Genomic DNA, 13,015 nt, shown 5'->3' with positions numbered 1-13,015 from the left:
GCACAAACACCAAACCTCTCTTTTAGGGACACTCTGAGGGGTAAGATGGGCAACACCACTTGGACCACACAATTTTAACATGTCTCTGCCCTGGTATGTGGCAGCCACTTCCCAGTCTCCCAAGCAGGGAGGAGCTCAGCAACCATGGGCGATCTGGACCACTGGGGATGGGACCATGCAGGGCACCAGGCCACTGATGTGATCAGCATGGAGGCTGCTGTGGCCATCCTGCTTGGCTCCCCCAGGATGCTCAGGTGCTGGCATCAGTTACAGCAGGCCATGAGAATGAGAGGGTCATGGGGAGGACGCCAGCATGGCTCAGACCCCGTCTCCATCTCATGCATGGACAGGCAGAGGCTCCACTTGGAGAGCCAATCCTTTCCCCATCCCGTCTCCCCAGTGGGCGACGCTGAGCACAGAGCAAGCCAACCCCAACACCACCTTGGAGAGGCCAGTTGTTGCCGTGGAAGTTACCTATGGCGAACTCGTCAAAGGTGACAGTGGTGTAGTTTTTGCCCAGAGCATTCGTGACTGTCAGAGTCACCTTGTACTTCACCGTTGAGAACAGCTGGAGGTATCTGATGTGACACCTGTTTTTGGGAACTGCATCCTTCTCACAGACCATCTCTTTTGTGCCGTGTCTGGAAAGCAGAGGTGAGAATAGTTGTTACCTATGGACGCATCCAAGCTGCTGGAGGAAGCTGCAGAGTAAGCATCTCTGTGTCCTCACTAAGCCCACGGCCCCCATGCACCAGCCTCTGCCACAGCCAAAGAGGCTGCTTTCCTCCTGCCAGGAAATTGGGTAGGCTCCTGTGTGTGATGTTTTATCCTAAGCCTACACAGAGACTGCAGTAAATGTCCTCACGCTGGCTTCAAGGAAAGGATGGGACCCTGCTGGGGTTGGGGTTGGGTCTGCCTCTCCCACGAGAGGAAGAAGATAATGCATGGCACCAGCCTGTATAAGGGCTGTGCCAGAACTCAGGCATGGGGGGGAATGATGCCATGCCATGGCCTTTTCTAGCTGAGAGACACTGCTGCTGCACAAACATAGCCAGACTACAGCAGGAAAGTGTGTGGATGTGCCAAATGTCTCAAAAAACAGCAGGCACCACCTCCACTGCAGACAACTGGTGCAGAGAGGATGTCTTGGGAGGCATGGAGAGGGGACCTGGGAGATGGGGACTTTCCTTGTCCCCTCTAGGGAAATCAAAACTTTCTTGGCACAATGCCCCAGTCCCAAGCATCAGGTTTGTATGTCCCTGAAACATCCTTCCCCAGCTCCATTTTTGGAACACTGATCCCATATGCTCAGCACAGGTCAGACTAACTGCCCCAAGACTTCATGGCACTACTTGAGACCTGCTCCAGGCTGCAGGGACTAAAAGTCGCCCCATTGCCACCCTCCCTTCCCAGACACTTACATGACGGAGATGTTGAATGTGTTGGGGATGTAGGTGGGCGTAGGCAGGTGCCAGCTGCAGTAGAAACCCTTCGGGTAGTTGTTGGATCGGCACATCAGCACTGGCTCCCTAGGCGGGGCTGCCAGGGAAAGAGAAAAGTAATTACCTGCTGAGGAGGGGTTATCACCAGGTTCCGAGCAAGGGGATGACCCTACTGCTGTCAGCCTGGGAGGAAAGAGTTTGCAATGGGAGCCTGATCTGTGTTTATCAGTTGCTGGAAGTATTTGGGGGTCTTTGTCCCATGCATGGTGCTGAGGTCCCCCATGAGACGTTACTTTGGACTGGGCTGTGCACAGCAGCTCCCCTTCTCCCTGGGCAGCTCACCATTAATGAGAGATGGAGTGACAGAGGGGGTTGGCAGGTACCCGGGGAAATTATCTTCCAGGCTGCAACAGAGATGTTGCTGATGAGGAGGAGGTGCTGCTCTCTTGACCCCATTAAGCTACACTGCTCTCAGCTTTCTCTGCCACATCCCTGGGGAGTGATAAACTTGTTGAGGGATGATCCTCCAAAAGACTAGAGGGAGGATGAAGGACCACTGGCAAGATGACGAGTAACAATGTGAAACCAGCAGAAAAAATTCAGCTCTGCAGGCAGATTAGCAGTGTTAATGCTTTTGGCATGGGGCAGAGCATCCCATCCCAGGGCTCTGCCTCCCAAGAGACAACTGGAGACAGGATGAGAGCACCCAGTGGGAGCAGCCTTCCTCTGGCCTCGTTAGCTGGTCCTAGACATCAGAGTCAGAAGAGAATTTAAACCCACACTGCATTTGGCTTTCCTGGACATCCTGCTCTTTGCAGCAGCACAGCCAGAGCTGCAGAAATACTTTGCAAAATGCCGAAGGCCAGCGCTGGCAGAGGATGAGATGTGATACCTTTCAGCTGATACATTTTGTCCTTGTTGTTAAAAATTTTAACTGACCTGATGCTGAGGTCAACTCCTCTCAGTACCTGGGCACTTGCATTGCTAAGAGCAGAGTCTGGCTCCAACTGCAGCACCCTGGCACAGTGCCTTGCCATTAAATACACTCCCGGGGCTGGATGTGCACCACGTGTCTCTGCCCATGGCAGGGGGCTTGGAATGAGATGGTCTTTAAGGTCCCTTCCAACCCAGATCATTCTGTGATTCCATGATTCTGTGATGTTGGTTCAGGGAATCTGTGCACCAGTCTAACACTCCTCTGCCTGCTGGGCCAGAGGCATAAAGGGTGGAGTCAGTGCCTTTGCTGCACCAGAAGGAGGCCAAAACCTGAAGCATCAACAGAAAATGGGGCATCCCGGCAGCCATATCTTGCAATTCCCCAATGTGTGTGCAGCCCTGCAGAGCTGCAGGTGTTTGGGAGGTCTCTTCGGTCCCACTTAGGCACAGCCCAGGTCTCACTAGCATAACACCCTCAAGGACACATCCAGGACCAGAGCAGGACCCTGATGGGCAGCAGCAGACACCTGGAGAGGGCCAATCCAGCTGGTTTGCCATGAGCACAGACTGCCAGGGCAGGATGCTGGGATCTTGGCTCAGCATTGCACAGCAGAGCCCAGGCTCAGGAAAAAAAGATGGCTTTTTCTAGAAAAGTTGGGGGGGGAGGGATGCAATGAGCTCCAGCTGCAGCTGGAGTCTACAGAGTCTACTACAGTCTGCTGAGGGGAAACTGAGGCACAGGGCTTGCACACCTGCCAGCATCCCTGGGGCAGGGCTGAGAGGGAGCCAGCAGATGACAAGAGAGCCAAGGGCAGCAGTGTCAGGGAGCAGGGAGAAGGAGAAGGAGAGGGAGAGGGAGTGGAGGGGGCCAGCAGGAGGGAAGGCTGTGCTGCTCCGCTCCACGTGTTCCTCCTAATGGCTATTTCAGCCTTCAGCCGACAGACGAAGGCCAGAGTCTGGTTAATGAGCCTCCCAGTTAAATTATTCAAGCAGACCCTCCACAGCAAAACAGAGTGGCTAATCGCAAGGCCAGAGATAAGGGCCTGATCCCTGCTACAGCTCTATCCTCTTCCTCCTCGCAGGCTCCTTAACCCTTTCCCTGCCTCCCCAGGGAAGGGGGAAGCAAACGCAGCATTGCCCTTTGCAGGATGCAGTGGGGGTTCTGGAAGTGTTCCGGAGGGGCTGAAGGGGTGCACGCAGTTTAGGGGCAGCCTTTGGGGCCCAGGTGACCGCGTGGTGGCACTGTGGGCTAACAGCACCTGCCCGGCCCCCGGCAAACAGGGTTGGGGCTGGGAATACTACTTAGGGACGCTGGAGAAGCTGGGGACACTAGGGATGCTACCGTGAGCGTCTCGCCCATTTGCTGCTTGTGCTCAGCTGTCCCGCTCGGAACCGGGAGACGCCGGGAAGCCAGGCAGAAGCAGACGGGGCTTTTTCGAGCATCCTTGTAGTCCCGCAGGATCCAATCCTACCTGCACGGCCCAAGATGCTGCACTGCTACTGTGTCACTAGTAGTCCATCTGAGGATAATTTACCTCCATTGTCTCCAGTATTACCCCTGATATGGCTCTTTGTGATCTGTGCTAATTCCTCCACTGAGGAGGCTGGGGTGGGCTCATGCCTCCAGGTTTGCTTTGCTGGGAGAAGGTGGGGGCTGACCAAGCTGCCCCCTGCTTCCAGCCCACTCTGCAGCAGCCTTTGAAGATGCCCCATTTTCACAGCCTTGAATGCCCTGAAAATCCTGCCCTCTGCTTCAGGACTGGGGCCCCAAATGCAGCCCCAACCTTCTGTGTCCACAGTACACTCCACCTTTCATCCCCTAGTGCCTTTTAGCAAGCCAGGGGTGGAAGAAGAGGCTGGGGAAGGGGGCAAAACCACCCTTGCATCTCTGCCCTCCTGATGCAGAGTTCAAGCACAGATGCAGCTGAAGGGATGCTGCTGCCCCAGCAGCTGTCTTGCCCCAGCTATCACCCTCTCTTTCTGGGCAGACACAAGCTGTCTCACAGGGACACTCCTGCAACCTCCATCTCTGCAAAGAGCCATCGGTCCCAGAGCCACAGGCATTTCGGGAGGGGGTTGTCATGCAACTACCCCATTTTCCACCTTGATGGGGAGTAAATCCACCCCACAGGAGAGAGCAGGGCCAGTGGAATGTGCCACTTGGAGCTGTGACCATGACAACACATGGGTGACTGTGATCATGACTGCCAGGCACCACAGAGGAGAGGGCTGCAAGCCCCTTCTCATCTGCCTTGGTGCATTGGGAGGGCTCTTTTTGCCCACTCTGTCTTTTCCAAGCTGGTGGCAGGGCCCTCATCTCCCTGTGGGATATGGTGTCTTGCAACCTAGTTCCTCTCCCCTCCTCTCCCATGAAAGGTGCTCGCTGGCACAGCTCATGCTGCCCATCAAAGGCTCTTAAAGACAGCAAATAAAATTGCAGGCTCCAATCGATCCAGCACTCTGTAATGCTGTCTTTGGAGGTGGGCCAGCCCATCAGGCCGACAGAGAGAGCAAGAAAGGCAGTGGAGCCAAACAAAGCCATCAAGAGAGCAGCCTTAAAGGCTTTTTCTGCCCTGAGGCTTTGGGCAGTGCTTCTGGGTGTGGGGTGTCCTGCTCCAACCTCCTTCATTCTCCCCCAGATGATGTCCAGCTCTCAGCACCTGCCCCACGCCAAAACCAGCCCAAGTAACACAATGAGCCACTTGGGCACTTCTCTCCTGCACACAGCCTCCTTAATCCTGGCAAATATTTACTTCCCTGTCGCTTCATGGAGCTGCTGAACTATGTAAAGGCAGAGCTCCTTTCCTTTCACCACAAACAGTGCCTGCCCTCTCTAATCTGTCTGTTAACCTCTCGCATGGCAGGAAGCCACTTCTCCCACGTGCTCTGCTGATGTCCTCTGCTCTGCTGATGTCCTCTCTGGAAACCTGGCGCGTTTAATGCCTGGCTGTGGCAGCTTCCCAGAGGCTTGGGCTGCAACCAGCCTTGTTGCAAAAGCTGAGGGTGAGGGGATGAAAGGCTGCACCAGAGCCAAGTGTATCCCACATGGGCATGCTGCTCTCAAGCAGTTCCAGCAGAATACGGGGCTGCAACAGGCAGCAAAACCTGGGCCCAGGGTCATCATCTCTGAAGACCCCACAAAAGACTAATGGCAGGGATGGAGTTGGCTTTCCAACCACACAGTGCCCAGTGTTTTGCATCCTTTTAACCTCTGTCTCTCTCGCTTGCTGGAAACAGCTGTTGCTTGACCAGCTCCAGCACCCCTGCTCAGCTGGTAAGAGCACAACAAGTGGACTTTGAGGATGAAACAGCTCTCGATGCATCAGCACAGATACACATTTTTGTTTCCCTCCTCATCTCTAAAGCCCAGTTATCCTTGTACCCTGAGTCCCACTGTGCAGAGGAAAAGTGTGACCAATCCATTTTAAAAACCACTAAAAATGATCTACAAGAGCTTTTCCTAACTCTGCTAGGTCATGAGATAATGGACATTAAAATCATGACATTTTTATATATAGAAAAGTTATTTTAGGTCACTTTTAGAGGTTTCTGAAATGGATCAGTTATAATTTTCCTCTCCTGCTGAGGGCTGAACGTACTAAAGATGCCTTGCTCCACAGGTGGAGGAATACAAAAAATAGTGCCAATAAAAGTTTTAAGAGGCCTCTCAAACACTTCTGTAGGAGGTATTTTTTCTGGTGCACTCGGGGCACATTCAGGTGCTGGGCTGATGGGGGATAATGAGCCTATAGTGTGCTTTTGGGGTCACCTGCATAACTCATCATCTCTGTCTTGGACCAGCAAAGGCTCCAGAGTCCCTTGCAGCAGGATGTGCTTGTGCTAGAGGTACAGCTGTGACACAACCTGCCTGCACATGGGCAGGACCCCTGTGCTGCCCTGTGCTAGGGAACAATCCCAGAACCAATACTGTTTGCTGCCAGACTCCTGCTGTTTGCATCCTGGTCTCTCCCCAGTGCCCACTACAGGACTGCTGCCCAATCTCTTGTCTGTGCCTAACATACCCTCCATATCATCACCCACTGACTTTTTTGGCACCGCAGCCATGACCTTGCAGGCTGTGAGTATGTACTGATGAGTAAAAAGGCAGATGAGTGACCAAAAGCAAAGCTGCAGAGGCCAGAGGGCACAACAGGGACCCACCTGGGAGTGAGATGCCAGCACTGAGCATGTGGGCAAATGTGCACAAGAGCAGCAGACCCCTCACGTCTACACGCACATCGACACAGATGCTTTTGTTATGCACATGCTGGCTGCAAGCATGATGTATTATTTATCTAATGCTGCTTTTCTAAAATTGTTTGTGTACAGCAGGCTGGTAGAAAACAACAAAGAAAACAATGGTGAATAAATCATATTTTTACTGCCAGGTGGATCAGGGGAGCATCCTTCTGCCATGCACCACCTGCGCTGGAGTGCAGCATGGCTGTGGCTGGGGACAGTGCCTTCCATCAATCCAAATGTTTGGATATGGCTGTGTTTTGTTGCTGGTGAAAGGGATGAAGGTGAAGCTTTGATTTTGCTCTGATTCCCCTTGTCCAGTTGTTCTTGGGTAAGTATGAGGATGGGAAGGGGTGCAAAGGACAGCAGTGGGGTGGTGCGTAGGCAGGTGATGCTGTGTTCTGGGAACATCATGTTCATAGCCACTGCTTCTTCAAGAAGGATAAAGCAAGGGTTTGGCTTTGGTTTGATGGTTTTGTTTGTTTTTTAATTAATGAGGCAAAATTCATTCGAGAGAGAATTAGAGAACCCAAGAGTGCAGGGGCACAGAGTGAGATGGGTTTGTTCCTCATTGACCTCCTGGGTGACCTGGGCAAGTGTTGGAGACAGGGTTTACGTCTCTCCCTTTCAGCCTAAGCCACCCCAACCTTAGCAAGTGGACATTTTAAGGAAGACATTCCTTCCGCTTGAAATTAGACACTGAAGACATACCCCTCTGGAGTGTAAGCCATCCCAGCTGACACTAGAATTGTCCACATTCAGCCAGCACCTGGCCCAGCCCTGACACTCATAGGATGCAGCACCTCCCTGGTAGCTCCCAACAGGGGCCAGGGACAGCTACAGCTGTAGCCAAAGTCCCCTGACCCTGCTACCATCTAGGAGCCAGCTCCCCAGCCTCAAAGAGCAAGAATTTATTCCCCAGAAGGTGCTGGAGAAAAAGGTGGACTCAGCAAAAGATAAATTTCTAAAAGACCCTGTTTTACACTGATTGGGGCTCATAAACCAAGCTATGGATTTTCTCATTTCCCTTGCAGAAAATTCAGTGAACACGGCAAGAGGCAACGCTGTAAATTTTTGGGTAGGGCATTATTCATAGAGAGGAACGTCCCACTTTCAAGCCCATGTAGCAGGGCAAGCTCCTGGTGTGATAAGAGGCTCAGAGGAGTTTGCTTCATCCCACACTGCATGAGGCCATGCTGTCTGCAGCACAGCAGAGGTGCTCTTCAACCTGACCACTCTTCAGGCTTCAGAAAATTAGTGAGCAAGCCTCACAGCCCCAGTCTGTGAGAGGAAAGACCAAGAGAAGAGGGGCTGTGAGAACTGTGGCTAGGGGTGGGTTGGATGGCTGGCATGACAACTGTCTCTGGAGATGCTCCTCAAGATGTGGGATTTAGGCAGGAGAAGCCATCTGGCATCCTGCACCCATGACAGACCCCCTTGTTCCCCCTCTGTCCAGCAGCGCTGGTACTGGACAGCATTGCTGTCCAAAGGAAAATGACGATATGAGTCCTTGCAGATCCTGCCCAGCACACTAGCACCCCAATCCCTAACTGTGCTCCTGCAGTTGACTTCGTCCCCCATGGAACAGGATTCTGGGCTGGATGCCTTAGGGACGGATGTACAGCAGGGCTGCTGGGCACCTCCAGCCTTCACTTGGGACTGCATCACAGGGGAAAGTCCCCACTAACCCCCCTGTCCTTCACCAGAAACCAAAGAGCAGCTTTGTTCTGAAACAATATTAAATATTGAACAAAAGAAAGCAAATCTGTTATCTGGGATAATTGTGAGTAAATAAAACATTTAACCAAACCAAATGCAGCTGTTTCTACTTGGAGCCGGCACAACAGCAGGGAAGCCAGCTCAGCTACTCTGCATCCTCGTTACGGCAGCTGATTATTGTTTTGTGTATAACAGTAGCACCGCCAGTCCTCGAGCGGGGCCGGGGTTCGCCGTGCTCGGTGCGGCACCCCCGGGATGGGGGCACCGTGAAGGCGGGATGCGGCGGCACAGCAGCGCACCCGGCACGGGAGGTTCTTTGCAGCAGCGCTGGGGTTTGCTCTCCAGCCCGGGGAGTTCACGGCGAGGCCGGCTTTCCTCCCCCAACACCTCTGCGAGGGGATTTGCATGTAACATAAACCATTTCAGAGCCAGGTCACTGGTTCGCACATAGCCCCGGGCAGTAATGACCGAACGTCGTTACCGGCTGCTCTAGGATTGACTGTGCCGGGCCCCCGTCCAGCTCCCGGAGACCTGAGGAGCGGTGTAGGGTGAGAGAATGTGCAGCAACCGAGGGAGGGTGCCGGCAAACGCAGCCTTGGGAGGCCCCGGGGATGGAGAGCGCATCCATGCCCACAGTTCAGGACCGGAGCATCCCAGGATGCCAGTCTCCACGCTCACACAGCAGTGCCGGGGCTGCAGCTCCCACGCGTTGAGCAAGGGGCTGATGTGCTCTTGGCTTTTGCACATTCATGGGGCTTTCCTCCACTGGGGTTTGGAGAGGAGAGCTTGATGTTGCTGCAGCTCCCATCCAAATGCTGTGCCTGTCCCTTATAAAATGGCTAGGAAGTTTGAAGGGCATGAATTACATGGGATTTTCCAGTCCCTGCCAAAATAATTTCTCTTTCCAGGGACCCTTTTCTTCGACATGAGGCTGGATGCACTGTGCCAAGGCAATGCAGGGGGAAAATGCTTCCTAGCAACACATGGGCTCCCCAAGCAGCTGCTCCTCACCCCAAGCAGATTATGGTCAGTGCACATGAGAGCACATCACAGCCCTGATCTCCAGGGAGAAGGATCTGCCTCCCTTGGTAGTCCTTGATAAAAAGCAGAGCTGTCTGGCACTGCTCTGGTTTCTGCTGTGCCCCACCTCAGTCCACACCAGCTGTGAGCAACACATAGTCCTGGAGCCCAAATTTGTGCAGACTCCTGGCAATCTAATCTCCTCCAGGAGCTCAGCTCTAAAAGCTGCCAGCCAGAGAGAGGGAACATTCCTGTCTGGTGTGAGGGTGGGCAGTGCCTTCCTCTTCTCAGTTGTGCAGGGGGAATGCCCTTGATGGTTCTTTGGCAGGTATTGGGGACCCTGAAGTTCTGTGCCATGTCAGTCCCCTGTCTCCCTGCCTGCAGTGCTTGCAGAAGAGAACTCAGCATCCACTTCTCCCTTTTTTCCTAGCTTCAGGTACAAATTCCCTGCATAACCTACACCACACAAATGCCCCTGCCCACTCCATCACCTTATTCAAAGGCAGCAAGAAAGCAATCCATCCTCTCTCCAGATGGAGAAGACAGGGAAAATACCAGGTGTGATCAGACACAACTGGGACCATCAGCAGCCACGTATCCTCAGCAAAGCTGTCCCACCAGAACTCCTGGAAGTTGTATATTTATCCATGAGGAGCCTCTGGAGGGAAGCTATAAGCACTTTGTCATGTACTGAGTAACAACCCAGCCACGAACATTACCAGCTATCACTCCCAGTGGGGGAGTGTGGGCTGCCTCTAACAGCCAGCAGTTCTCCAAAAATGCCTCCTCTCTCTTCATCCCTCTTGACATGCGGTCTGGATGCATCCCCTTCTCTGCTCTGCTCTTCCCCTTGTTGTTCTCTGCAATACCCCAGTGAGGTACCTCCTGGCAGACATGTTTCTCACTCCATGGGGAATGCAAAAGAAGAAGTAAGAGATTTCTGTCTCTCTGGAGTAGAGAAAAGGATATTTTTGGGCTTCTATTCTCCTGTCTGGTTAGGAGGAGGGACTGATGGGAGCAGTTAGTAAGCAGATGTATCCCCTATCCACTTTCTCCTTGCACTTGCACCAGCTTTTGCAGGAAAAGTTCCTTTCCTTCAGCATTTATTGAAAACCACTCTCTCCTCTTTTCTCACACGTGTTTTCCTAGACAAAACGCTGCAGGCTGTTCTCCCATCCCTTTACAAGGTAGAACCCTTAGTGCCCTTAAGCCTGTACCAACTGCTCAGCCTTGGGTTCAGTTGGGACAGGGAACCTGATAGTGGGCATCTGTGTGAAGGTACTACTTCCTGTGCAGCAGGTGTCTGCACAGAAAGTGGAACCATTTGCTCATCCCACGTTTGGCCATCCTGATTGCATTTGGGTTTGCTCATGCAGACTCAGCATCCCCTGGTCACTGACTCATATCCTTGGGGCTGCCCTTCTGCCCCCCATACTCTCCTGGTGAGATGCTACGCTGCTCCAGGGCTGATCTGCAGCCTGTGCCTGTCGCTGAGCCCCAGGGACTATGCTGGGAGTGTGGAAGAGCCCTGGTGACTTTGCCCAGCTTCAGGTCATTGTTACAGTCCTGCTGGGAAATCCCAGCTACAGGCACCTTGCAAAAATAGCTGGCCTGGAGCCAGAGGTCCCCCGAGAGAGATGCCAGAGCTGGCTGCAGAGAAATGACAATCTTCCCATGCTGTTCCTACCTTGAATATGTGCAAGTCCTCTCAGCAGTAGCCAGCCTCTTTCAGTATGTCCAGTGAAGCCACCCAAACCACTCCATATGTGCCTCTGCATAATATATCCTGGAAAATCAAAGCACTGGAACTATGGTGGGGATGGAGCTGAGAAGGACACCTCAGGGGATGGCTCTGGTTTATGGTGCTATTCTGGCTGCTCAGGGATGATGCGATCCCATTAATGACAGGTATATGGGAAGACGCCTAATTTATCACAGGAAGTGAGGTCTCCACACCAGTCCTCAGCTGCCCACTTTCTAGCCTTGAGAAAATACCAGTCAGGCATGTCACTAACAGTGGGAGTGTCCCCACCTCAAGCCCAAATCCTCCCCTGTGCTGGGGTGGAGGCAGGAAGACTATCAGTCTCTGCAGCTCACCCAAAGTGTGTTGTTCAAGGGGATGAAACCCAGAGGAGTGTGACATTTCTGGATGCGGTGGGCTGGGATACCAGCTCAGCTAACACCACAGTTCAAGGCCACTGCTCTCTTTATGAATGTCTGTTTTTTTATCCTCAGGCCTGAGTCAGGCCCTGGCCTCATTCTTTTTTTAAGGCAATGGGGTCCTTGGGATGATGTAAGTCACACAGCTCCAGACTTCACTGCATTTGGAAGTAATAGCTGCAGCCTTAACTCAGGCTGCTTCAAGGGACGTCCCATTATTCAGCCCATCCGTAAAGAAAGGGAGCTAAAAAAAGGCCTTTTGCTTTATGAAAATGATGCTCATCTTCCTCAAATCCTGGCTCGATGCTTAAATCCCCACAAACAGCAGTGGGCAAACCCCAGGGGACACTCATGGCATGTGTGGCCAGGGCAGCTCCAACAGCTCGAGGGGCTTGGGGAGCCACTTCCCACTCAATCGAGAGCCTGAAATTTGCAAAACAAAGTGTGAAGCACAAACCAATTTAGTTACCCACAGCCACTGTTTTCACCTGGTCTAATTGCCACCTTTGCAAGGTTGTTTTTATTTTCTTCCTTCCCTACTCTCCCCAGTTCCACTCCACAGCAAGCACCTCACTAAATTCCCTTAATCTTCCCTTTAGGTCATACGCTATCTTTTAATCCTTTAATCAATTTTTCTCTGGACTCCCTGTAATTTATCGATGATCTTTTAACAATGAAACCCCAGAAGCAAACACACCTTCCCCGAGTGCATCAGCACCGGATCAGTGGCAAGAGCAGCATCGTTCCAAGTCTGCCCTGACAGTGATAACCTGGATGCTCAGCACAGCCTCTCCTGATGGAGGAGAGCAGCTTGCCATGCATCCTCTGATTTGCTTACAACAAAGAAGAAATAACAAGCACTTATTTTCATACAAAATATTGTTATCAATATTTTAATTATTTCCTGAGGACTGGTGGGAATCCCCAGCAGAAGGATAGATCGCCAGGGTGGGCAAACCCCCTGCTCACACCAAGCACCACAGCTGGGAACGAGCTGTCACTCAGAGATCCCCATACCTCTTTTGGGCAGGATAAAGGAGCCAGGATGCTGAGATGGGCCCCACCCACAGGTGATTGGGGCACTGCTGCCTTTTTGGGGAACACACCACACTGTGCATGCAGCAGCACTGCCCAGCACAGCGGGAGACCCCTCAGAGACCTGGAGCAGAGGGGAGAGAAGGGCATTATGCCCAGATACCCCACTGATGGGCTGGGACTGATTTTTGACTGGGTTGTGGTCTCTGCAAGAGGCTCAGCACTGGATCAAGTAGTTTGGCAGGGAAGCACAGGGCTGCTCATTCTTCCCCTCCCTTTCTCACCCCCTCCAAGGTCAAGCAGTCCTGGACTCTCAATAAACTGTCGCAGGGGCTCCAGGGGATTTTAGGAGGTATTTGCTAGGATTTCAGCAGACCTGAAGCGTGACTTCACAGGGATGGGGGGGAAATACCCTAGAGCTTTGAAGGGAAACGTTATTAGAGTCACTGAAGGATTTTGCTGTG

General features: G+C 52.6%; 1 protein-coding gene across 3 annotated transcripts in view; it reads right to left on the bottom strand.

Moving 5' to 3' along the window:
* Positions 1 to 13,015, bottom strand: part of CNTFR (ciliary neurotrophic factor receptor) — a 206,588-nt gene that overhangs the window by 22,331 nt on the left and 171,242 nt on the right. For all 3 annotated transcript variants that reach the window (XM_064642348.1, XM_064642349.1, XM_064642351.1), the window contains 2 exons: positions 1,422 to 1,539; positions 475 to 641 (listed from right to left, as the gene is read on the bottom strand). In XM_064642348.1, coding sequence (XP_064498418.1) covers positions 475 to 641; positions 1,422 to 1,539 — 285 coding nt within the window. The remainder of the gene's footprint in view (positions 1 to 474; positions 642 to 1,421; positions 1,540 to 13,015) is intronic.

Source organism: Pseudopipra pipra, chromosome Z (genome assembly GCF_036250125.1).
Source record: "Pseudopipra pipra isolate bDixPip1 chromosome Z, bDixPip1.hap1, whole genome shotgun sequence".
In the NCBI taxonomy this organism is placed as follows: domain Eukaryota; kingdom Metazoa; phylum Chordata; class Aves; order Passeriformes; family Pipridae; genus Pseudopipra; species Pseudopipra pipra.
The sequence above is the reverse complement of the archived record's forward strand: the minus strand, read 5'-3'. Positions and strand labels throughout refer to the sequence as shown.